General features: G+C 37.5%; 1 protein-coding gene across 1 annotated transcript in view; it reads left to right on the top strand.

Moving 5' to 3' along the window:
- LOC141325946 (E3 ubiquitin-protein ligase parkin-like) overlaps positions 1-27,652 on the top strand; it is a 106,110-nt gene that overhangs the window by 73,394 nt on the left and 5,064 nt on the right. Inside the window, exons 3-7 of the mRNA XM_073834665.1 lie at positions 6,160-6,379; positions 13,803-13,921; positions 23,571-23,654; positions 24,761-24,876; positions 25,290-25,293. Coding sequence (XP_073690766.1) covers positions 6,160-6,379; positions 13,803-13,921; positions 23,571-23,654; positions 24,761-24,876; positions 25,290-25,293 — 543 coding nt within the window. The remainder of the gene's footprint in view (positions 1-6,159; positions 6,380-13,802; positions 13,922-23,570; positions 23,655-24,760; positions 24,877-25,289; positions 25,294-27,652) is intronic.

Consider the following 27,652-nt stretch of genomic DNA (forward strand, 5'->3'; position numbering starts at 1 on the left):
ACTGTAGACGTACCGTTCAAATCAGTAGGGTCATCTCGCTGCTGTGCCGTTGTTTAATATTTTTGTCATGAAATACAAATGCAAAGTCAAAAACGCACTGCCGTGCAACTAAATTGATATTGACCAGCATATTTTATGTCACAGCGGTCTTTAAAGCATCCATCATGTAACTAATGATCAATGCTAATTTCCATTCCTGCATTTCTCGATAAGGATCCAGCGTAGTGTTGCTATGGCCGCTTCGTTTCCCAGCATGTGGCCCATCTTTGTTACAGCCTGTATTCGAAGTCTCCTTTATGGCAGGAAAGTGCGATAAGGCTTAGCTGGTGGTTCACTCACCTGGAGCGAGAGGGTCTTTCTTTAATTTATGCTATGCCATTGAAAAATCAACCCTCAGTGACTGCTGGGGAAAATGGACAAGATGAGATTCACATCTTTTATTTTGTCTGTCTATGTTGTTTTTGCTAACACTAAGAAATAAATGCTTGTTTGAAGACCATTTCAGACAAAAGAGCCATTTTCTCTGTCAGAGAGGTTTTCTCTTAAAGGAATGTTTTTGTCTGATTTGCATCAAATGTTCTGCTGTTTTCCAGCTAGAAAAGGGTCTCTACTCAACAAATGGAAGAAGTGGCAAATGGTTAGGGTATTACAGTTACATAATTGGTGTGTGAATCCACATGATATAAAAATTGGATACAATTCAACGAAGGGGAAAAGGCAGAGTGTGTTTCTGGATGTTTTTAAAAAGAAACATTTTATTTGCATATTGGCAGATGTGGTCACTTTAAACTGTCATTGTATTTTCCAAAAAACTATAAAAAAAAATGCAAATGGTACATTTGCATAAGGTTTTACATTTTATGTGAACTATTACTTTAAATATAACTAAAAGATGAAAAGAACTCAAGTCAAGAATTGCAATTTTAACATTTGGTATATGAATTAGCATGTTCTAAATAATGAATATAATTTTATGCATTAAAAAGTATAAATACATTTTTATAATAATAATTTATAATAAGTATAGCTGCAAGCAGCAATTAAGGGGGCAAGCACAAAATATGTAAATAAAATGAAGAGCTAAGGAGCTGTCTTTAATTACTCAATAAAGACCAGGGTTCTCCAACCCTGCTCCTGGAGACCTATCTTTCTACAAAAAGTTACAAACCTACTTCAACATTGGATTAGGGTTGAAGCTGAACTCTGCAGTATGGTAACTCTTCAGGAGCAGAGTTGGAGACCCCTGTTAAAGGGGTCATATGATGCGGTTTGTTGTTTTCCTTTGTCTTTGGAGTGTTACAAGCTGTTTGTGCATAGATAAGATCTGTAAAGTTGCAAAGCTTAAAGTCTCAAAACCAAAGAGATATTTATTATAAAAGTTAAGACTCAGCCACACCTCCCTAAAACGGCTCGTTCAAACACGCCCCCACTTGTCCACGTCATGGGGTGAGTAGATTAGCATAACACTGCCCATATGTATATGGAAAGATAGAAGGCGTAACTTTTACCGGCTGTAGTAGTGTTGTAACCGCCATGTTGTAAAGACGCAGTGTGTTTTATTGCGAAAACAAAAGCGAAAGTACTTTGTTTAGCCTTCCAAATGAGGACACAACTAGAAATCAGTGGTTAAGTTATATTTACAACATTGTTCCAGAACAGTACAATGCAAATATTCGAGTGAGTGATGCGCATTTCACGGAGGACTGTTTCCTGAACCTCGGAGAGCAGCTTACAATGCCAGCTGTACACAAAGGGTTAAGGCTATAAAAGTGGGGCAATTCCAACGTTGCTAGGACAGTCTGCGCTTCTGACTAATGGGCTGTAAGTATGTTTTCATATTTAAAGAATTCAGTACTGTACAGTATTCAAACGCAAGTTTTGTGCAGTGTAAAGTAGTGCTTGTTTCTTTTTCTACGATCACAAATACAGACATGGTGATATGTTTACGCGGCACGACGCAATGCAAACCGTAAAAAGACAGTATGAATCATAATCAGTAGTTATGTCCCCACTGGATGCAACAAATGCCTTGTTTATAATGGGTTTTATTGTTTCTGTCTCGTCGCGCCAAGAAACGGCATGGTAAGGGGCGACCTCAAACCGCATAAACACATTGCATTACAACACAAAATAATGCTCTTTTTAGCAACATTGGACAAAGTGTCTAGGATGAGTTTGAAAAAGTACATATTTCAGAAAATTCGAAATTGCAAAAAAATCTTGACCGTAGAAATTACATTTTTTGTTTGCTTTCTCGGTATGACCCAAGGAATCAGAAGAAGAAAAAAAAAGGTCTAAAAAAGAATTTTGCTTTTAGGCCTCACGGTACAAAAGTTATTTGCAGAAACATGAGTGCAAATTTGACCTGTTGGTGGCATTAGAGAGTTTGAGTTAGAGACTCCAAATTTGCTGTGGTTAATAATAAGACTGTCCTCTCTCTGTGTGCCGAATTTCATAACTTTCTCGTAAACAATTCTATAAGAATCATAAGATTCATTGCAATACATTAAATCATTTGAAAAATACAGCATTTTATCATTAAAGGTCCCATATTGTCAAAATCGAAATGTCCTGGCTTTTTTCATGATAACTGAGGTCTAGGGGCTATGTAACTACCATATGAGTTTCAAAGCAGTCAATCCACAGTAAACTGCACACAGCCTGCTTAAAGTAGCTGTTCATTTTCACGAGCCGCTGTGACTTCCGTAACGATGTGACGTCCGATCTACTCAGTCACCGCCTTCAGTCACCACCCCGAAAGCCAACCACCGTCCCACCCTCCTTTTGTCAAACCCAGATAACATTGCATCCATAACATTGCTAAGCAACAACAACACGGAAACTAATCTAGAAAACCCTGTTCAGTCTATAGATGTCGAAACTACATCATTGCACAGGCTTCAGAACAACGTGAATATAAGAGACCAGTGGCACGTCAACTTCAGCCTCTTTCACTCAGCGATTCCGGTAAATACACGGATAATGTGTCCCATGATTTGTTCCGGAGTTGTTTGATTTGGTTCATTCACAGTTGTTTTCCGGAATCTGTGCGTGCTTTACACACAACCCATAAAGACATGTGACGTTTGGATGTGAGATGTAATGCAACACTTATGTTTCACTAAACTGAAACTAACCTGAACAAACTGTGCTTCAGCGCTGATAGTGAGGAGCTGGCTCTGCCCGATCGCCACTTCATTCCACTTTGCACGTATTTTTTCGTTGTGAAGAGTCGCAGGGTAACGTGCATCATCACTACAAAACTGCCTTTATGGTTCTGGCTTTTGTTCACACAGCGCTCGTTCCCGTAATTTTCCAGAATCAGCGCGCATTGTGAAAGGGGCTTTACTAAAGCAACAGTTATGTAGCTTACTGCATTCGGTGTTTGAAAAAGAAAAAACATTAATGATCATTCTGAAATATCCTGTTGAGTATCAGCAGGCTAGGCTCTCTCTATGGCTCTGGGTTCAGCTACAACGATACATGACCGTAGTTACCTGTGATTGGCCTGGCTGTGCGTCACTCAGAAAACAACAGGCCAATCAGAAGAGAGGCTCATGAATATTAATTAGATGGGCCAAAATCGACCTGTTTTTGACAGAGCTCCTAAAAAAGGAGCTGTAAAAATATATTGAGATGGATTTTGGCACTTAAACCGCAAATATATATTCTTAAGGACATCAACAACTAAAATAAACCTCCAGAAATGTGTACAATATGGGACCTTTAAATCATTTAAAAAATACAGCATTTTACCACAAAGTTTGAAATGGTCCACGCTCAAAATGGCTGACATAAAGAAATTTGGTATTGTTTGATTCGGTATGCTACTCCGAATCTGAAGAGGTCACTCTTATGATTTATGGTCAAACTGTTCAGAAAATATAATACTATGTTATACTATGTTAATACTAGGTAATTTGCACTGTAGCCACTGGAACTTCAAAACATTTAGATATGGTCTTATAGCCCTTTCCTGACTTGTGAGCAGCCACAATGCACAGCCGCAGGTCCTCAGTGAGCTCCTTTGTCTTAGCCATGACTGTCCACAAACCAACAGCAGAGAGCTTATGTTTTTCACCTGTTGAGTTGATTAAAACAGCTGTTCCCAATGAATCAGGGTAATTAGGATGCTTTAGAACAGCTTGGACTATTTGGAATGGTATAGAACTTTGGATTTTCCCATAGACTGTGACAGTTTGTAAAGGGTATGAATAGTTTTGGACATGCCACTTTTTGTTCAAATGTAAATAAAAGCTGAGCAATATTTTTTTACACAATGATGCCTCTTGTACATCGTCTTATTATCTTTTGGGGGAAGCCTGTGTCATTTCCGGTAAAAAATAAATAAATAAAATAAAATAAACTTGCTGGTTAAGTAAAAGTAGCTTTAAGTCAGAATTTGCCAGGGGTATGAATAATTTTGGGCTTGACTGTATGTATATATATATATATATATATATATATATATATATATATATATATATACAGTATATATTTGCCAGAATGCTCTGAATATGATCTGAGCCAGTTTTAGTAAAAAAAAAAAAAAGCTGTCTAGGACAAATTCGAAAAAGTAGATATTTCGGAAAATTCTAAATTGCTAAAAATCTTGACCATAGAAATTAAAATTTGCATATGCATTCAACTCGGTAGGAGCCAAGGAATCAGAAAAATAATAATAATGGTCCACACTCAAAATGGCTGACATAGGGAACAATTTGGTACAATTTGATTCGGTATGCTACTCCGAATCTAAAGAGATCACTCTTATTTTTGGTCAAACTGTGAAAATATGAACAAAACCGTCCATTTATTATATATTTTGACCAGTAGGTGGTGCTGTGCCGAAACTACTCATGTGCCCTCAGGTCATACTTGGTATAACACATACCAAGTTTAATCTGAATCTGCTGAAACGTTACAAAGATAAAGACTTATGTCCATTTTTACACAAATTTCATCAAAATCATTTACACGCTTTGTGAAAACGATTTGCTATATCAAAAGCTTTTAATAACTTTTTGCCAGCATTGTCTAAAGATGATCTGAGCTAATTAAATTATTTATAAATGTGTTTATTAATATTTTTCTTTACTAAATGAAGAATTATTTTTAATCTTTTTTATGTTTATATCCACTGATACAATAATTTACGCACTGTTAAATCAGAGTTTTGAATTGATGCAACTTACATAATAAGATTTTTCGTTTGATTGAACTATTTCTGTAAATATCCACTAAAAGGCAGACGCAAATATGAACAGTTGCAAAAATTATCAATTTATAAACATTTTCTACAATCCACATCTCTACGCAAAGAGACTAAATCTTTAGTCATATCCAGAAAGGAAATGAAGGAACTATGTTTCTGAAATCAAGTGAATACCTAAGGTAATTGTACAGTATTAAAGTGTGTCTCATACTGTATGATAACTATGTCATTTTTCTGCCTTCTCCAAACAATACAGTTTTTACCTTTATGTTTCTTTCATTCTTCACGAGATACAAGCTTTTGTCAGTGTCTTACAGTGATTGGCATGTTTATTCTCTCCTGTTCCTGTTTTTTTTCTGCACCACAATCCCGCTGGTCTGCGGCGTATGTGCCAGCTTGATTACTTGAATTTGTAAAGGTACTTACGACGGCAAAGTTTGATCTATTCTTTCCGCATGCTTGAGACAGAAATGAAAGACAACAGGATGAAAAGATCCTCTCATAATGCGCTTTTGAGACTGCAGCACCATAGAATTACTATTCATATCACTGTCGCTGTGGATGGTCTCAGAAAAACACGTTTTGAGCACTTCTTGTTCTGATATGGGCTTCTGCATTTAGTTTTTCCATTAATAATTGCAATAAATTATTAAAAGGTTATTTTAAGTGAACCAGTGAGAACTATTACAAAAGTGATCATTATAAAATCTAATTTACATGAGGACAGCGACCACCTTACATCTATATGATAATTAATCTACTCAGAATGAAGTGGATGAAGATGTTTTTAAAGATCATAAGAAGTGTATAGCAGATATAGTTGTGCATAATGGGTCACAAACCAAAAAACGTTTGAGAATCCCTGAGGTATAGTGATATTAAACATGGATGAGGCTGTTGTGAAAAGTGTGAGAGTACTATCTGTTTGTCCTCTTCTGTGACAGGGCTGCGATCTCCCCGAGCAGAGCACGGTTCATGTGGTTCTGCCCCCATCCACCTCAACCCAGCACTCTGAGCTGGTCCAGGAGCAGAGGATGGAAGGCGGGATGGAGAGCTTGACCAGACTTGACCTCAGTGGCTCTCGTCTGACTAACGCGTCTGAAGGCCTGGCTGTCATTCTGGAAACAAATGCATCCAGACAGGGAAACTCCATTGGACGCACAGGTACAAGGCATAAAACTGTGTTGTTGTTTTTTGTGCATATGTTTGAGTGTAGATAAAATGTTTTTTAAATCCAGTGCCAGCTGGTGCTTCATAATAATGAAGAAGCACCAATGTCACTTCTTAATGGAAGAATGTGTAGCATTTTTTATTATTTGTTGTCTACTAAAGATGAAGTTATCAACATAGGCTCTTTGGAAAAATGTTCTTCTATCTACTTTAAAAATACATACAGTTCAATGCAGTTTTCAACAGAACACTAGTGGCTGTAAAATACCAACGTTTCCAACGTTATTTTTGCATGGTTTCTTGCACAATACTGTAATGACCTGGGCTGCCCCCTAATAGACGGCTAACCATTAGTCAACAACAAGAGGCTTGATCGACCAAAATTGTATTAGTTGCTTAGTCGCAGAGAAAAAAAAATCCACAGGAGGTGGCGAAGTCAAGCAGTCCGTGATGGACAGATTGTTAATGGCTGGTCTATGTAGTAATACAGTACTTCAGGCAGGACATCAAAACGCTCACCTATCGTTCATCGACCTCAAATATGTCTTATCATCTTAAATATGTAAGTAGTAGCATGGCCACTTTACATGGCCACTAAATCTAATGTTAACCTAGAAAAATGTGCGCTATTTAAGTGTCTGTGTTGGATGTGGAAACTGAATAGTAGCACACTCACTGCATGACAGAAGGAGGCGCCAGTGTGGTCACTTGCTCTTAAATATTCTTGTTTTGACCACTTTTTGGTCATACAGGTTAAAGTAATATGTATTTCAAATCTGTAAAGACTGTAAAAAGAGAGTTTATTTGTGTGCACTCACAATAACAACAAAACATTGCACTTTTGTAAAATAATAAAAGCAAACAGGATATGGTTTCTGACATCTCGTTCTCTGTGAGCTTGATCGCGTCAAAAAAAAAAAAAAAAACTGAAATTCCTTGTATACTTGCCTTACAGACATGAAAAATACACTTTTGTAATAATTACTTCTGCCTGTGTGCGGTGGCAAGCTTATGCGTGCGCTTCGAGTGCTCATTAGGCTATGTAGGCAGTTAAATATTATGATTTAAGTTGTTTATTAATAAACGTGCAATTAGTCAACATTTTGTGATTGATTGCTTAAAATGACTAATAGTCAGCCAGAAAAATCTTTAGTCGAAGGCAGCCCTAGTTATGACCTTAAAACATTTTTACGGTAGTGCAAGATTGATAAACCAGCGTATTTTGACATTTGCATCACATAATTTCTCACATGGTAAACTTACTCGGTAGCCCACCTGGTACAGCATTGAATTTGCAAGTTTGAGCCCCAAAAATGTGTCAAAACATGGCTGCGAATCAACATAATATTTTGCAGAAATGTCACATCAGGCATGTTTTTTCTAATGAGTCTGAGTTAAAAGAACTGTGTATGTTTGCAGGTGTTAATACTGTTTCTTATTCCAGTTTAACAAGCACCATTATTGTTGCAGTTCAATTCAGAAGTAAAATATAGTAAAAATCTAGTGAAAAATAATCATATTTTGAATGTTTTACAAAATTGTTAAAATAATTAAATAGTTGCAGAGAAAAAAAATAAAATCCACAGGAAGTGGCGACGTCATGTAGTCCGTGATAGACAGATCGTTAACGGCTGGTCTATGTGGTAACACAATACATCAGGCAGCACATCCAAAGGCTCACCCATCATTCATCAACTTCAAATATGGCTTATCATCTGAAATATGTAAATAACAACTGTACATGGACACTCAATCTAATGTTTTGTAAATAATTGCTTAAAATGAACGACTACTAGTCGACCAGAAATATTTTTTTAGTCGAGAACAGCCCTAGTTATGACCTTAAAACATTTTTACCAAAGTTCAAGATTGATAAGCCAATGCATTTTGACATTTGCATCACATAATCAGCTTCATAAGTATGGCTTTTCTCACATGGTAAACTTGTTCAATAGCCCACCTGGTACAGCATTAAATTTGCAAGTTTGAGCCCCAAAAATGTGTCAGAACAAGCTCGAATCAACATAATATTTTGCAGAAATGTCATATCAGGCATGCTTTTTCTAATGAGAAAATACTGTCTCTTATTCCAGTTTAACAAGCACCATTATTGTTGCACCTCAATTCAGAAGTAAAATATAGTAAAAATCTAGTTAAAAATAATCAGGCAGCACATCCAAACACTCACCCATCATTCAGCAATCTCAAATATGACGTATCATCTGAAATAACTAGTAGCAACTTTACATGGCCGCTCAATCTAATGTTTTGTGATTAATTGCTTAAAATGAATGACTACTAGTCGACCAGAAAAATCTTTAGTCGAGGGCAGCCCTAGTTATGACCTTAAAACATTTTTACCATAGTTCAAGATTGATGAACTAATGCATTTCGACATTTGCATTATATAATCAGCTTCATATGCATGGCTTTTCTCACATGGTAAACTTGCTCGGTAGCCCACCCGGTACAGCATTGAATTTGAAAGTTCGAGCCCAAAAAATGCAGAAATCTTAAATCACTAGCAAAATCACTTCAGTTATATATTGAATATTTTGTGTGGTGCCTAGCCTTATTCTTACTGTGCGTTCACACCGCCGGCGGCGAGAGCGTCAAAATTCGCTCTGGCCGCCCTGCAAGCAACACTGTAGAAAGATTCCTTGATGCTCTGACGATCGAACACTTGATCTTGTATTTAAAGCGGCCGCAAAGCAAACAAGCATGTCGATCTTGTGCAGACTGACCACAAGTTGGATGTAAGTTAGTTAACCATATTAAATATTTTAAACATGAAAATAAGAAATTGAATTTAATTGTAGTTAAATGTTTGCTAACGAAATAAACTAATTAAAAGCCATTTGTATGGTGTGGGTTTTGTGTTCATGGTTAAGTGCTAATTTAAAAACAGGGACACGTCGTAGATTATGGGGAAACCCGCCACAGCAATAATTAACTTCTCCTCCATTTTCCTTGGGAACTAATGTGGCCAGAACCAAGTTTACAAGACTGCGTTCTTTTGAAACCTCTCAGCGGTGAACTTCTACATTCCGATTGGTTGCCGCCGAGCCGCGTCATAGCTCATTACCATAAAGTTGACCTGACTTCAACTCTCCCCGACGCCCACACCGCCCAAAACGCGCCGCGCCGCTCTCGCCGCTTCTCGCCGCCGGCTCACATTGAAAATGAATGACTTCCGGCCACTTTGACGCTCTCGCCGGCGGCGGTGTGAACGCACAGTTATGTACAGCTAAGAGGAAGCCAAGCTTCCTGTGTCATCTTAAAGGAGAAGTCCGGTGTGATATTGATCTAAAGTGTGTTGAATCATGATACCGAGTGTGAACTTACCCTTCATAGCTCATCTCAGCTTGTCCACTGAAGTCCGAAATCTGGCGTTAGTTAGCCGATGCTAACAACAGGTTTTCAATGAGGGTGAATAGGGCATCGGACTAGCCATGTAAATAAATCACTGTTTTACACCATTTACGAGGCACAAAGTAGCGCCACACTTCATTGGTAGACTTCCAAGGGCCCTGACATTTAAATCGAGACATTGAGAACTTTGAAAAAGCACTGGTAGTTTATTTACAAGAAGATTTATACAGACAGTACCTTGAGGAAAATTACCAGTCGCATGGACACTCAATCTAATGTTTTGTAAATAATTGCTTAAAATGAACGACTACTAGTCGACCAGAAATATTTTTTTAGTCGAGAACAGCCCTAGTTTTGACCTTAAAACATTTTTACCAAAGTTCAAGATTGATAAGCCAATGCATTTTGACATTTGCATCACATAATCAGCTTCATAAGTATGGCTTTTCTCACATGGTAAACTTGTTCAATAGCCCACCTGGTACAGCATTAAATTTGCAAGTTTGAGCCCCAAAAATGTGTCAGAACAAGCTCGAATCAACATAATATTTTGCAGAAATGTCATATCAGGCATGCTTTTTCTAATGAGAAAATACTGTCTCTTATTCCAGTTTAACAAGCACCATTATTGTTGCACCTCAATTCAGAAGTAAAATATAGTAAAAATCTAGTTAAAAATAATCAGGCAGCACATCCAAACACTCACCCATCATTCAGCAATCTCAAATATGACGTATCATCTGAAATAACTAGTAGCAACTTTACATGGCCGCTCAATCTAATGTTTTGTGATTAATTGCTTAAAATGAATGACTACTAGTCGACCAGAAAAATCTTTAGTCGAGGGCAGCCCTAGTTATGACCTTAAAACATTTTTACCATAGTTCAAGATTGATGAACTAATGCATTTCGACATTTGCATTATATAATCAGCTTCATATGCATGGCTTTTCTCACATGGTAAACTTGCTCGGTAGCCCACCCGGTACAGCACTGAATTTGAAAGTTCGAGCCCAAAAAATGCAGAAATCTTAAATCACTAGCAAAATCACTTCAGTTATATATTGAATATTTTGTGTGGTGCCTAGCCTTATTCTTACTGTGCGTTCACACCGCCGGCGGCGAGAGCGTCAAAATTCGCTCTGGCCGCCCTGCAAGCAACGCTGTAGAAAGATTCCTTGACGCTCTGACGATCGAACGCTTGATCTTGTATTTAAAGCGGCCGCAAAGCAAACAAGCATGTCGATCTTGTGCAGACTGACCACAAGTTGGATGTAAGTTAGTTAACCATATTAAATATTTTAAACATGAAAATAAGAAATTGAATTTAATTGTATTTAAATGTTTGCTAACGAAATAAACTAATTAAAAGCCATTTGTATGGTGTGGGTTTTGTGTTCATGGTTAAGTGCTAATTTAAAAACAGGGACACGTCGTAGATTATGGGGAAACCCGCCACAGCAATAATTAACTTCTCCTCCATTTTCCTTGGGAACTAATGTGGCCGGAACCAAGTTTACAAGACTGCATTCTTTTGAAACCTCTCAGCGGTGAACTTCTACATTCCGATTGGTTGCCGCCGAGCCGCGTCATAGCTCATTACCATAAAGTTGACCTGACTTCAACTCTCCCCGACGCCCACACCGCCCAAAACGCGCCGCGCCGCTCTCGCCGCTTCTCGCCGCCGGCTCACATTGAAAATGAATGACTTCCGGCCACTTTGACGCTCTCGCCGGCGGCGGTGTGAACGCACAGTTATGTACAGCTAAGAGGAAGCCAAGCTTCCTGTGTCATCTTAAAGGAGAAGTCCGGTGTGATATTGACCTAAAGTGTGTTGAATCATGATACCGAGTGTGAACTTACCCTTCATAGCTCATCTCAGCTTGTCCACTGAAGTCCGAAATCTGGCGTTAGTTAGCCGATGCTAACAACAGGTTTTCAATGAGGGTGAATAGGGCATCGGACTAGCCATGTAAATAAATCACTGTTTTACACCATTTACGAGGCACAAAGTAGCGCCACACTTCATTGGTAGACTTCCAAGGGCCCTGACATTTAAAACAAGACATTGAGAACTTTGAAAAAGCACTGGTAGTTTATTTACAAGAAGATTTATACAGACAGTACCTTGAGGAAAATTACCAGTCGCCGCCATCTTGAATTTAGTCACGATAAGTCGAGTGACGAGCAGGAAGGAACTTATCAGGTTATCAACTTATCAGGTTGTAGTTTCCTTCCTGCTCGTCACTCGACTTATCGTGACTAAATTCAAGATGGCGGCAAACGGTAAATTTCCTCAAGGTACTACCAATGAAGTGTGGCGCTACTTTGTGCCTCGTAAATGGTGTAAAACAGTGATTTATTTACATGGCTAGTGCGATGCCCTATTCACCCTCATTGACAACCTGTTGTTAGCATCGGCTAACTAACGCCAGATTTTGGACTGCAGTGGACAAGCCGAGATGAGCTATGAAGGGTAAGTTCACACTCGGTATCATGATTCAATACACTTTAGGTCAATATCACACCGGACTTCTCCTTTAAATCAATTGCTACAGCCCCACTTCATATACGATGCTTTCAGTCCCACCAAACTGGAATTCCTTTGTAAGTACTGTATATCCTTTCATTTACATTCGTTTGTGCACCACTAAGGCTTTGGTGACCTCCTTTTCAGCAGTAATACGCAGCTCTCAGAGACAGCGTTTGAATGTTTTTGTAAGCGCACAGGTTGGTGAAGTGGATGCTGTCATTTGCCACAATGGCGGCGCTTTTACAAGCTGTCCTTTGCCCGCCCTTCCCTTTTCAACCTCGCTCTGGCTAGCGGCCCACTCGGCTACTTAGTCCAATCACGCCACCTCTTTTATCCAGCCCTTCTTCCTGTAAAAGCATTAGCATAATGGAGGAATCCTGCAGAAATCATAAATAATAGGGTGCCTGTCTTATAAAACCCACTCCGCTCGATTTATTGCCAGCCGTGTCAAGGTATCGTGTACCTCCTCGGTGCCCCATGCTTTTAGCTCTAATGAGAATGCTGCTCCCAGGTGTGTGCATGTGTGTGTGCATGAGTGATTTAAACTAGGATGGGACAGACTGATAGGACAAGTCCTTTCCAAACTAAATCATATGCCAGGAAGATGTCTGGATCTTCTTTTCTGGCTAATTGGATCGTGAGCTCTTTGTCCTGAGACTTTGGTGGCTTGCTGAAGCACTGCTGCATGTTGTTCTTATCCTCTATTCAGCGCTCTAACCAACCCACTTACGTCCCGCTCAAAACACTCCACAGCTGTAAACTAAAAGAGGACAAGGAGCAAGGGAAATGAAACAAAAGCAAACAAACGCCGTCTGAAATTCAGTTGCTCGGTTGATCCCATTCATGCATTCTTAAATAAAGGACTGTACTGAATAGGGTTATTTCTGGCACCAAACAGAATTAAAATGATGTTTTTCTAAACTGGTTTCCCAAACAATACTATTGTCTTCCATTGTTTGGACAAACCCACTTACGTCCCTGCCACAAGGCTGATTTTGTAATCAGTTTTCCAATGCCGGATCAGTTAAGAAAATTTTCCAGCCATAAATATTTCTTAGCAAGAAACTGTGTTTTGCATTATTTATATTAAAATGTATATTTTTGTCCCTGTGCATATTTTCTTGCATATTAGTGACAAATAGTGCAGGTCACGTGTCACTCACAGATGAGGCAGTCTCCATCTTTCCATAAAACGCCACCTGTTACAAAATATGAAGGCACATAGCTATTTTGACCCTTGTATTTTAATTTTCAGTAGCTTAATATGAGAAATATTTAACATATTTGTTACCACATTTACCACTGAGAAAGACATTAGAACATTTAGACATTAGTTGTCATCTTAATAAAGTTAATGTGAGTTTTTACATGCTTTATGATGTTAACCAAAAAATGTGTTATTGTGTACTGGGTTAAGAGAAACTGTGATAGGACAAAGTGTTTTAATACTGAAAAACCTACATATTTATTGTTATTACATGCTTTTTGTGATGTTTATGGTTGTTCTTACAGAAGCTAAAGCCCACAGCAGTTTCTACGTGTTCTGTAAGACAGTCTGCAAGGCCATTCAGCCTGGAAAACTACGTGTTCGATGCAAAGACTGCAAACAAGGCACTCTTACTCTCAGCAGGGTAAGTATATATGCATATACAGTATGCTTCTGAAATTGCTCTAACACCTATTTTTAACCAGATACTTGAAAATGAAAATGAAATGAATGGAAACTTGAATTTAAAGATAAAATGGTGCCAATTTACTAGTGTCTTTTTTGTTTGGCATACAGAAGACATTTAGAAAAAAGACATCTAGTAACTATTCTTTTTTTTTTTTTTTTTTTCTGCTGCCTTCATTTAGATTCATAAAGGATTCTTTGTTGGCATTCATGGTTCCATGAAGAACCTCTAACATCCATGTAAAATTTTCATTACACAAAAATGTTCTTTAATGGAAAAAGGTTCTTTAGATTATTAACATTATCGTCACAATAATAAAAAAAAATCATGGTTCTTGAAAGTCTTCACTGCAAAACCCCTTTATTTTTTAGTGTGTGCATAACTGGCCTTAAGGTAATCAACAGTAAAGGATTTTCATATTGAGGCATTTGAGATAGGTTTTTGTTTTACCCCCATAGATATGTATTTTCAGTTTAACGCTTTAAAAATATTTAATGCAATTAAGCAGGGGCAGAGCTTGGGTTGGCTACACCTCTCAGAACGGCTGCTTCCATCTCTTTTTTTCTTGGCAAGAATTGCATTTATTTAGATGCAGAGCATCTTTAAGTTCGACCACATCGAACAGGAGACTTTTCAGACGTGCACTCCAACTTCATCTCAGCACCAGGCACTGGTCAAAGGACCGCAAAAAAGGTACAGGTAACGAGGGAGCTTCAGTAGAACAACAGTGAACTGCGGGCAGATGAGATTGTGGGCCATATGTCAGTAAAAACAAATTTTCCTGAGTATTATACTGTATTATACACGTAACATCTGCTGTTAAATTGCATGCACAAACGTGGCAGCGCCTGCTGTATATCTTTACGTATTAAAGTGCAAAAGAAACTACAAGAATGCAATGCCACAGTTATGTCATCAGTTAAGTCATTAACTTACAAAAAAGGTGATTAAAGCTGCCTTAACACTGTACGTGCATGTACACTGTAAAAAAAGTTGTTTCAACTTAAAAAAAAATATTGTTTGTGCTGCCTTAAAATTTTAAGTTTACTCAACTCAAATATCCAAGTTTTCCCCCACATAATACAACTTAACATTTCATGTTGACTAAACTTAAAATTTTAAGGCAGCACAAACACTTACTTTTTTAAAGTACTTCAAAGTACTTTTTTTTTTTTTTTTTTTTTTTTTACAGTGTATTTGTTATATGTGAGTCACATTTAAGAACATGTCTCTGAAATGCAGTGGTTTTCAAAACTATCCTGGAGCACCCCAGCACTGTCTTCCTCATCTAAATCACCCGATTCAACTTTACTCATTAGTAGAGACTTTAAGATCTGAAGTGGGACAGAAAAGGTAGAGTTGTGAGAAACTACGATGCAAGTCAGATCCGCATCATGTTCAGTACTGGCAGCTCATAAAGCAATTAAAATAACATAATATTCCAGGTGCTGTGATGTTTGTTAATCAAAGAACAAAACAAAAAGAGGACATCAATAACTGTTGTAGCTTTAAGGATTCATCTATATTTAATTTAGAATGTAGTGTCTGATGATAACTTTATTCAATTTATGTGTATTTTCTACTTGCTGAAGGGCACAGGAAGCTAAATATGACATTTATTATAGTGTTTTTATTTGAAGAAGATTGTTTTAAGTTCACTTAAATTAGAAGTTATTAACAGTCTAATAAATGTTAATATTGATAGCTCTCAATTATACTGTAATAGCTATAGTCAGTGGTTAAGTAATTAAAAAAGATTCAGTAATTAAAAAAGATTAGGATGAGCAAATATTAAAAACATATTTTTTATGTCTTTATGTTGTTTCTACATTGAAAATTGAATGTGAAATTATTGCAATATAACAAAAAAACAATTTCAGTATAAATAAAAACTAATGTTAGGTGGGATTGTAACATTCATTAGACTTTATAAAATAACAACTTCTAATTTAAATGAACTTATGAACAACATCACATAATATATCACACCTTGTCATTATTTATTTAACAAAAATAAAGCCATAATGTGTGAGAAAGTTAGGACACTCTATATTTCAGTTGCCTGTAGATCCACTTTTAGCAGAAATAACTTAAAGTAATCATATGGCTATATTAGTCTCTATGACTATATGACTTTATTAGTCTCTCGCATCGTTCTAGAGGAATTTTGGCCCACTCTTTTAATCCTATTGAGGTTTGTGGGCATTTGTTTATGCACAGCTCTCACCACAGCATTTGAGTCAGGATGAGCTGTGGACTTTGACTGGGCTACTGCAACCCCTTGATTCTTTAATTTTCAGCCATTCTGTTGTAGAGTTACTGGTGTGCTTGTGATAATTGTCCTGTTGCATGACCCAATGTTGGCAAAGCTTTAGCTGTCAGATGGACGTCCTCACATTTGACTCTAGAAAACTTTGGTATACAGGAGGAGTTCATGGTCGACTTATTGACTGTGAGGTCGTGCCCAGGTACTGGCTACAAAACAAGCCTAAAATCATCGTTTGAGGTGTTTTTGCTGTTATGTTCTTTAGGTTTTTACCAAATATGTCACTGTGTATAATGGCCAAACATCTCCACTTTAGTCTCGTCTGTTCAAAGGGCATTGTTCTACAAGTCTTACGGTTTGTTCAAATGCAACTTTGCAAAACATAAAAACATGCTGTCATGTTTTCTTAGATAGAAGAGGCTTTCTTCTGCCAAGGCTTTCAAACATGCTATACTTGTCCAATATTTGTCTAATTGTACTGTCATGAACTTTAGCATTTAACATGTTAACTGAGGCCTGTAGAATCTGCGGTGAAGTTCTTGGGTTGGCTGCCATTTCTCTGAGCGTTACACAGTCCGATCTTGGGGAGAATTTGCTGGGACATCCACTCATGGGAGAATTGCTGTCTGTTTTGAATGTCTTCCACTTCCACTAATAAACTTCAAGGCTCCAGACCAGCCAAACTGGCAAAACTTTTGCTTTTATTGAGGTGCTCACACTTGCCGATGATCAGTTAATAAAAGGCATTATTAGCAGTGACTGACCGTTGTGTTGTTGTTCATCTGAGGTTTTATTTTTCAAATTTTATGACCTGTCAAGGACAAGATAATGTTTATTACGTCCCCATACAGAAAACCATGGAGTTCAATAGGATGTCCTAACTTTTTCACATGACTGTATACATAAATAAAACTGTCCTTGACAATTGTTTTTCAACACCACATGAATCCAACATAAATCCAAAGAGTACATTTCTTTATTTTGCGAAGGTAAGATTTTACCTTTTCTTTATGATGGATAATTGTTCTGAAATACAAGTTAGACCCTTGCAACTCTAGTTAAATCACTTATTTCAAACAAGCTGTGTCGGGTTATTCTAATGCAGCCTCACGCTCCAGCCATAGAAACTGCATCACTGAATTATGACTGAAGGGGAAAAACCTGCTTATTATTGCCGTTCTAGTCCACATTCATAAGCGCTTTGAGACAAAAATCATAACCAGAAACATTTGCTCTGTTGCCCCGAGTCTCATAACTAACTAACAGTGACACTTCTTAGCCTGAAGTATGAATACCGAACAGCACAAACCCACGTCTCGCTGCCCCCACACGGCTGTCATAAGCCCCATCCCTCCGTAGTTCCGCCCCTGGCCTGTTTTATCTTTCTGTCCGTATGGACTTTCTGTCCCAATGCGTGGGCAGCATTCCCACCTCTCCGCGTTCAGCCGCTGTTTGGAAAGGCTGACTGACACGTCGCTAAGCTGCACCTGCCTTTTCTTTCCGCTCGCGGTGGTCTTCGGTGCTGAGAATCTGTTTGTCCACTGTCTCTGTGCCAGTGCCGCCCCATTCCTGTGCCAATCTTGTGATACGTCTGGCTCTTTACATCCTCGGGCCTGAAAAGGGTTCCAGCTCTTCTCATCTAAGTCTCTCCAGAGAACTTTCTCCAAATATGCTGAGGAGAAGAAGACGGCAAAGTTTACGCTCTTGCTGTCAGAGCACTTCATTTGGACCTTTGGAGATATTGGACTTAGTAGCACTTTCAATCAAATACATTCATCTCCATCAGCAACTCCTAGCTTAAACATCCAGCTTTGGCTTTTAGATTTGGGTGCGTGATGTAAACATTTTTACGCCAAGATCTTCAAAACCTACATGACTGAATTAGGCCTTTAGGGGGAAAACCTGCTTGTTATTGCTGTTACGAGTTTCTTTGAGCTTTGAACATTAATAGAAAATAACCTTGGCTTACATCTCTGCAGAACGCAATTATGAGAAATACAGTTTTGACTACATTGCTGGCATTATAAATATCTCAATGTGCCCTAAGGCTTTAATTAGAAGTTTTAATTATAATGTTCGGGTTGTTCCCAGTGTAATGTTACCCCCAGCCCCATAGATATTAGATTACAGACTTAGCATTTCAGATTTAATATTTGCCATACATTGTGTAGTTGATCTATTCAGTTGTTTTTTTTTCCTCTAAAGTTGGGCCATATATATATATATATATATATATATTTTTTTTTTTTTTTTTTTTTTTAACAAAGTGCACTATCCTTTTTTTAAACAATTTTAGTTGCTTTTCAAGCTCCATAAAAGACTAACAACACCAGAAAGGTTGTAAAAGTAGTCCATATGACTTGTGACACAAGGATGATGAGCAGGCTGAAATATAACAATGAAGTAGTTCGGGATTCAAGTGTGTAGTCAGAATAGCCAAGGATCAGCAATCTCCACATAAAACTGATCGTGCAGACCAAACCATAAGTCATAGAGACTTGAAAATTGGAGGGACGGTAGTACTCATACCGCCGACAACGTCACCAAGACTCGCCCCAATTGGCCTGACGGGGGCGCTACAGCTATCAAAAGTATGAAATCGCTCATAATTCCTAAACCGTCAGTCGCAGGCTCAAGTGTCTTATCTCGTTAAATTTCTCAGATTCAATCATGAGCTTTATGGGTGTTTGTTTATTTTTTCTACCTACTTTTTCAAACTAGTCCTAGGTTTTTTGCCCAAACAGAACCAAACCAGTGCAGACAGATTCTCTGGAGAGTAAATATCAATAATTAGCTGAACAAAAAAGTTCAACTTTAGACTCACCGTCGCAAAGGGACGCCAAAACATTTGAAAGGGGAAGGGCCACTTTTAGTAAAATGCCTGTAACTCCAGAACAAAATGAGATATCCTCACTAAACTCAGAACACTTATGTAAGAGCTCAATCTAAGATCACATGGGAAAAAATGCGGAGCTTGGCCACTTGGTGGCGCTACAGGAGGGGAAAAAACGAAAAATAGCTTTACCTACACAACCATTAGTACTATCAACATGAAAATCACTGTGCACGGTCTTGGTCCAAAGTGCCACAAGTTGCTAAAATTTGAGCACCTATTAGACAAGGTTAATGGAGGCCGATCAGAACGAAACTCTGTGGGCCCATTTCACTCATGGCCTCAAAGGTCTGTGAGAAATTTAAAAGAAATCGGCCACTATAACCACTATAACAGTCAGAAGCATTAAAAAAACATATGTCTATGGTAAATTACCTGAATTTGCCAAAATAGTTTTCACTCAATGATTTAGGAGGTTTAGTTTTCCTTATGTGCTTATATGCCTCAAGCTCTTGAACCCCAGTAATCGCTGCTTGAAGCTATATTTATTTTTTGCTTTCTTAATGAACAAACATATTCCCATAGCTTCATAAATTAAGGTTGAACCACTGATGTCACTCGGACTATTTTAACAGTGTCCTTAATGCCTTTCTGGGTCTTGAACGTGTTGCGTTGCTGTCTAGGGTCAGAAAGCTCTCGGATTTAATCAAAAATATCTTAATTTGTGTTCTAATGATGAACAGAAATTTGAAATGACCCACTGGTTTGAAATTACATTAGGGTGAGTAATTAATTAATACATTTTGTTTTTTGGTTGAACTATACTTTTAAGGAATCTATACTTTTACTCAAGTACTTGTTTAGTGTACTTCGTCCACCACTGTATGGAGCCTCTATAAATTGCTAAAGACAAACATTGTGGAATGAATGTCAGGACATGAAACTGTGTCTCTCTTCCATTTTGTTTTGATTTTTTTTGCGGTGGCAAAGCCTACATAATGATACCTCATGTGAATTATCTGGTAATCATTGGCTGCGCTTTAAAAGGTCAGCGGCAAACAGGGTCAACTTTGAGCATCGCATTACAACGCTTCACCTGCTTGCAACGCGGTGACAGGGGTAATGCTGTGTCTTCATGCTTCGCTCCACACAGTTCAATACACTGCAAAACATTGACACAAATCACATTAAAATGCCATTATAGCTCGGATTAAAGAGTATTTATTACTTAGATGTTAGTAGCATTTTGCTCTTTGAGAAGTAATGGATGTGTGTCTAGCACTTTCCTCAAATAGAGTACAAAACTAATTTATATTGGGATTGGGATTTTTTGCATTCAATTCAATTCACATGTAGACAAATGAAAGTATAAAATAAAGTAAATAAGTTATTGTAGTGTTTGATGCACTATCATTTAAAAGTTTAGGAATGTTTTTGAAAGAAGTGTCATATGGTCACCAAGGACGCATTTATTTGATCAAACCTACTGTAAAACGGCAAAATTGTCAAATAATATTTCAGTTTAAAAGAACTATTTTCTATGTTAACATATTTAAAAAAATCATTAATTCCTGTTATGCAAAGCTGAATATTCAGCATCATTACTCCAGTCTTCAGTGTCACATGATCCGCCTGGCAGTTGATATTTTCACCAAAGAAGGTTTAATATCTAAGCAGAGATTGATGTCACTGTGATTACTACTGTGTTCCCTCCATGTGTTCAAACACAGAGTATTTGCTGTGTGTGCTTCAACCCTGTTTTCTCTGGATGTGTGCCATGTTTGTGTTTTCATTGACTTCAAATGTCTATAATTGAGTGCGGTGAACACGAGCGCAGTCGACCAATCAGGCGCTTTGGCTTGGATCTGTGTGTATCAGATAGGTCTCTGCTGGATACAGGAAGTAGAATCCTCACAGCTGGCTCACAGACACAGCCCTGTTTGTTAAACAATAATGTAATTAAGGCTTTGTGGGACTGCAATGTTGATTCTCTTCCATGGGGGAAAAAAAAAACGTCCTGAGAGGGTGGGGAGGTGAGACTGATGTGAACAATGCAGGAGGTGTGTTGCTGAATAATTCAACGCCATTTTTCTCATTAATCATTTACACTCGCAGCGGCGCGTGCGTGCGCGCGTTTGTTTTGAGCCGACGCACCGGGGGTCTGTGTGACCTTTCCTTGCTGTCTCTAAGCAGGTGTCTTCGTGTAATCTCCGGGCTCCTCCACCACGGCACGGTGGTTTCATCCCTCCGCCCTCCCTTCCCTTCACCCCCTCCTGCTCCCCCTGTGGGCGAGTAATGATTTTCTTAACCTTTTCTCTTGCTTATTAAGGGCCCTGTCAGAATGTTTAAATGCTTATGCTAATCAGGCACGGTCGGAGTCAGGCAGAGGGGGGACGTTGTCCCAAAACAATTATGGATGGAGAGAGTGTCTTAATCTGGCAAAAGGACAAGGGAGAATGTGTGACAGAGGTGGCAGGTGACTGTCTGATGCTGGTGATTTTTAAAGGGACAATCCGCTCTAAAATGAAAATCTGTTATTATTTGCTCTCCTTCGTATAATTTCAAACCTGCATTAGTGTTTTTCAGTAGGTTCTTACAAAAAAAAAAAAACATTTTTGAAGAATCTTTACATGACTCTATGTTCCACAAAAGTATTTTTTGTACTTTTTTGGTTGGTTGGTTTTTCCACAGCTATATCTGTGGCGACGTTTCTGAAAAATATTATTATTATACGTTTTTTCAAAGTGAAATGTGCAGTGAGTTCAGCTGAAAGCATGTTTTGTTTATATTCGAAACAGGAACATGAATCTAGTTATTTGATTGTTTGGAAATTAAATGGACGATGAGCAGTGCTGAAAAGCTTAATTCTAATCAAAAATAATGTACTAAATCTAACTGAACATGTGAATAAAAGCAAACATGAGATTAAAAATGCATTTTCTGAAGCAACCATGCCGTTGTATCTTTCTTTTACAATTTCTGAACTCTTTTATTTTGTTTCCTGTTACACGGTATTCATACCCGGCGCTTTGAAATTGCAAGTGTAGTGCTGTACTGGGTGAGCTACTGAGCAAGTTTACTATGTCAGAAAAGCCATATATATTGAGCTAGTTATGTGATACATCCATCAAAATGTATTTGTTAAACAAATGAATGAGCTAAAAGTGTTTTGAGGTCGTAACCAAGGGTCATAACCTGCTCAAAATATTGGATGAGAAAAATAATTTGTAGTACAAAAATAAAACAATGGAAATTTTTACAAAATATAACATTAAATGGTGTATAAATCATTCGTTTTTCAGCAGGTAAAGTTACAGAAGTCCACTTCTCTCTCGCCTCCCCTGTGCCCATTGAGGTTTAACAGACCCCCTAAAGTAGCCTCTGAAAGGCAGCACTAAACGAAAAAAAAAATATGATATTTAGGCAATAAAATAAAAATGTACACATTTCCATTCTGTTCAAAAGTTTTCACCCCCGGCTCTTAATGCATGGTTTTTCCTTCTGGAGCATCAGTGAGCGTTTGAACCATCTGTAATAGTTGCATATGAGTCCCTCAGTTGTCCTCGGTCTAATGAGATGGATCTCAAAATCATACAGTCATTGTTGAGAGGGTTCAAATACACAAAAATGCTGGAAAACTAAAAAAAATTGTGGGACCTTAAAGGAACTGTATGTAGGATTGTGGCCAAAACTGGTACTGCAATCACTTTCAAAATACTGTAGAACGGTGTATCCCCTCCCCCTCCTACACAGTAATTTTTTTTCTTCTGTTAATACGGTTACATACGGTTAATACTGTTACATACGGTTCCTTTAAGTTTAAGCAGTTTAACTATTCAGGACAAACAAGGGACAACTATCACTAAAAAACAACAATAAATAAACACAGCCGTGGATCATTCAGGTAAGAACACAGTATTAAGAATCAAGGGGATGTAAACTTATGAACCGGGTCATTTTTATAAATCCAACTATTATTTTCTCTTGTGGACTATATGTAAACATCTTTTAAGTGAAATATCTTATTCAGGTCAGTACTAAATAAACAATAACATGCTTTTTGTATGATCCCTCTTATTTTAGTAAAATAATTAACATTTTGCAGATTCTAAAAGGGGGGTGTAAACTTTTGACCTCAACTGTAGTGTGCAAGGAACTGTGTGAAAAGTTGTCTTTATCAATCAATAATCTGACCAATAATCGACATTAGTGTGAAAAGGAATAAAAATTGTTGGCTTTTCACTGCCACTAATTTTCATTTCAGCTGAACAGCAGTGAATTGTACGTATAAGTATGATTTTGGAGTTTTTCATGTAGAATTAAAGACATGTTTTGCCAGTGGTGTGAGGTTTTGATCTATTTCTCTTTGAGTTAAACTGTCCTTCTTCCTTTTGACCCTTCTCTCATCACATCCCTGCCCTTTACTTGTCGTCCAATTACCATAGTTCTCTTCATCTTCCTTTGACTGACGTCTATCATCTCTGTGATGTTCTCTGTGTTGTCTGTAGGGGCCGTGCTGCTGGGATGACGTCCTTTTCCCTAACAGGATTCATGGAGTATGTCAGTCACAAGACTGTGAAGGCAGAATGGCAGTGAGTCTGCAACAATTTTGTTGTATTATTTTATTAAGAATAATTGTGTCACGTTTCTGAATGAAAAAGCACCTTAAAGGAGTAGTTCACTTTCAGAACAAAAAATGTACAGATAATGTACTCACCCCCTTGTCATCCAAGATGTTCATGTCTTTCTTTTTTCAGTCATAAGGAAATTATGTTTTTTGAGGAAAACATTTCAGGATTTCCAAAATACAGCTTCAAATAGCTCTAAACGATCACAGCCGAGGAAAGAAGGGTCTTCTCTAGCAAAATGATCGGTTATTTTCGAAAAAAGATTCAATTTATATACTTTTTAACCTCAAATGCTTGTCTTGTCTAGCTCTGTGTGTACTCTGTGTAGAGAATAACCAATCGTTTCACTAAATAAGACCCTTCTTTCTCGGCTGGGGTTATTTAGATCCCTTTGAAGCTGCATTTAAACTGCATTTTGGAAGTTCAAACTCGGGGCACCATAGAAGTCCATTATATGGAGAGAAATCCTGAAATGTTTTCCTCAAAAAACATCATTTCTTTACGACTGAAGAAAGAAAGACATGAACATCTTGGATGACTCTGGGTGAATACATTATCTGTACAATTTTGTTTTGAAAGTGAACTACACCTTTAAACCAACAAAAGCTGGTTGAGACTTGACAAGCTTGTTTTGGTGGTTTTAAAAAACATTAAGACACTTATAAGTTGGTCAGGATGGGAGACGAACTGACCGAACAGCTAAACCAGCCAAAGAGATAGCAAAAATAAATGCATTTACATCTAGGTCACACTTTTTGTCTTTGCATAGTAACTTGCATTTTAACAAAGCTGTCAAGATGCTATGTTTATTCAGAATTTATCCATTTTACAAAGCCAGGTTTTTAGTTTAGACAATTTTTATTGTGCCTTTTGGTCGATCTAGCGCTGTAGTGCTTGGCAGAAAAAAAGGACCGTCCACTGGTTGGATTAAATTGGTAGCTTTATCCCAGCTGGGTCCTGTATTACTACCCTCATGCTGCAAATCCATAAAAACCACTGCAGTAGGGTTGTTTGAGACTGTTAGTGGGAGTTTGCAGGGCATGATTGCATCTCATTTGTGCTTCTTGCAGGAGTTCTACCTGAAATGTGCTGCCCACCCCACCTGTGATAATGACTCTTCAGCAGCACTGGACTTGATAATGCCCAACACACGCAGAGTGCCCTGCATCGCCTGCACTGACATCATGTGAGTGGCTTTTTTCCCATGTGTCTGTAGCTAAACCCATCATAGAGGTTGAAATGAGTCTACACAACAAAGAATCAATCAGATAGTTCATTACAACATTAATCTCACCATGTTCCAAACAGGTGTGATGCGATAAACCAACAAACCATAAAAAGCTTTGGTCTGAACCATCCGTGATTTTGTTGACATTTGTTGGCTGCTTGGTTTCTATTTGGCCTGTGAATTGATTAAAACCTAAAAATAAAGCCTCTATATACAGAGATTGGTTCTTATGACAGCCCCTGGAGATTTGGTTTGATCCTTACACTGTACATGACCCATTAAATATAGCTATAAAAAATAAAATAATTAAATAAAGGCCCACCCTAAGAAAAAAATGTGTTTTTCACTGTGTCCAAAGTGTATGATTGTAGAAAAGTATATACGTTTGTATTGAACATTTATGGAGCAACAGATTTTGTCTGAAAATAAATCATACAAGTCGTTTATTTTGTTTAAAAATGTTATAAATGTATGAGGTGGCAACGGGGGTCAACAGTATTGATTAAAAAATACTTCATACAAAATACTTTAATGTGGTTAATGAGTTAATACTTGTTCGAAACAATCACTTTAGCCAAGTTTGTACTATTTTCTGCTTATTTTGATGAATAAAATAATTAATTTTTGTTTAATAAATATACTGTCATTAAAATATGTTAAAATAACTCATATTTCAAATACAGAAACAAAATCATTTGTTGAAGGCGCCTTTAGCCCCGTCATACCCTACTATTATTGCATTTCTATGTTCAATCATTTGTGAAAAACATTTTTTTTTTCAGTGTAAGAATTTTATATCAATTTTCATTCAGAAATTGATAGTAAATGTCACAAATAATAACAAAGAAATGACAAGTAACCACATATTTTGAAGTAGAAAGACTAAAATAGTATTTTCTTTTAAACTTACAACCTTGAAAAATATTCCACAGTGTAGAATCATAAAATAAGTATATTTTTAAGATTTAAAAAGTATATTATATTATATTATATTTAAAAAAATATATATATAATATGTATATATATATATTATAAATATAATATATTTTAATATTTTTTAAATAACAGGTAATCTTTTACAATAAGGTTCCATTAATTAATGTTAGTTCATGTATTAATATGAATGAACAATGAGCAATACATTTATCACAGTATTTATATATGTTTGTTAATGTTCATTAAAAAAACAGTCATTCATTGTTTGTTCATGTTATTTACAGTGCATTAACTAATTTTTACATTAACAACTGATTTTAATAATGCATTAGTAAATGCTGAAATTAACATTAACTAAAATTAATAAATGCTGTAAAAGTTTTGTTAATTCTTAGTTCATGTTAACTAATGAACTATTGTAAAGTGTTACCAAATTATTATTTAACTAATATGTGACCCTTGACCACAAAACATTCTTAAGTAGCATGGGTATATTTGTAGCAATAGCCAAACATTATATTTTTTTCTTAATATGCCAAAAATCATTAGGATATTAAGTAAAGATCATGTTCCATGAAGATGTGTTTGTAAATTTCCTACCGTAAATATATTAAAACTTAGTAATATGCATTGCTAAGAGCTTCATTTAGACAACTTTAAAGGTGGTTTTCTCAGTATTTAGATTTTTTGCACCCTCAGATTTTTAAATAGTTGCATCTCAGCCAAATAGTGTCCTATCCTAACAAACCATACATCAATGGAAAGCTTATTTATCAGCCTTCAGATGATATATAAATATCAATTTCAAAAAATTTACCCTTATGACTGGTTTTGTGTTCCAGGGTCGCATATTTGTTAACGGGGATCTGTTAACGCTGGCAACTTTTGTGTTGCACCTGGTTGGCACATCGTGTAAGACTCGACTAGATATGAAAAGTAACTTTCTAAACAAAACAAGTTTGACAGATCAGTTTGGAGACTTTCTGATTGATCCAGCAGGCAGAAAAGATGAAATACCTGCAACACACTGTACAAGTAAACTAAAGATTGATACAAATATTCAGAAAGACAAGCTGCCTCTACTCTTGAACCTACATACGCCTCCTGCTGTGTGGCCCTTCAATCAACAGTGGCCATTTTTCCGGAAAACGTAAGCGCTAAGTGAGTCCTGCCAATGAAGGTCAGCTATTAGCGGGGCGGTCCTGCGGAAACGCTCCTACCTGCTGCTCTCACACGGAGGGTCGGGCGGGCGGGCGGGCGGGCGGGCGGGCGAGAGCCTGGAGAAACCAGACAATGGAGCCCAATCACCAACAACCACCATTCAAATCAAGGACTGATTGAAGTAGCGCTGCAATTACCTTCCTGAGTAGAGCTTTGTTTTTCCACCATCCTCCACTCCACTCTTCTTCCTCCTCAGAGATCTCCTCCATTTGTTTAAAAGGGCACCGACAAGGACGCGGCCAGTCTCTTACAATAGAAGCGCGAGAGAGGGGTCAGAGAGGTGGAACACTGTGTTAGCAAGTTGACTTCCAGTCAAGTGAGTCTGTGTTTGAGAGTGAAGGGCGACTTCTGGAGAAATGGAAAGAAAATTGTCATGAGATTTCAGACCGCTGTTTCTTTGCTTACTACGCTCAAGTAACAAGGGTCTCTAAGATAATTTGAAGTTTTCTGAAGGTATTGAACAAGCAACCTATCTAAACAAGATCTCTATCCGCCCCCGTTCTCCCAGAAGCCCTCTCCTCATCAGAGCCCTTCTTCAGAATCTCAACTGTCCACATCATATATCAAAATCACAATG

Source organism: Garra rufa, chromosome 2, assembly GCF_049309525.1.
Source record: "Garra rufa chromosome 2, GarRuf1.0, whole genome shotgun sequence".
NCBI classification, from domain to species: Eukaryota; Metazoa; Chordata; class Actinopteri; order Cypriniformes; family Cyprinidae; genus Garra; species Garra rufa.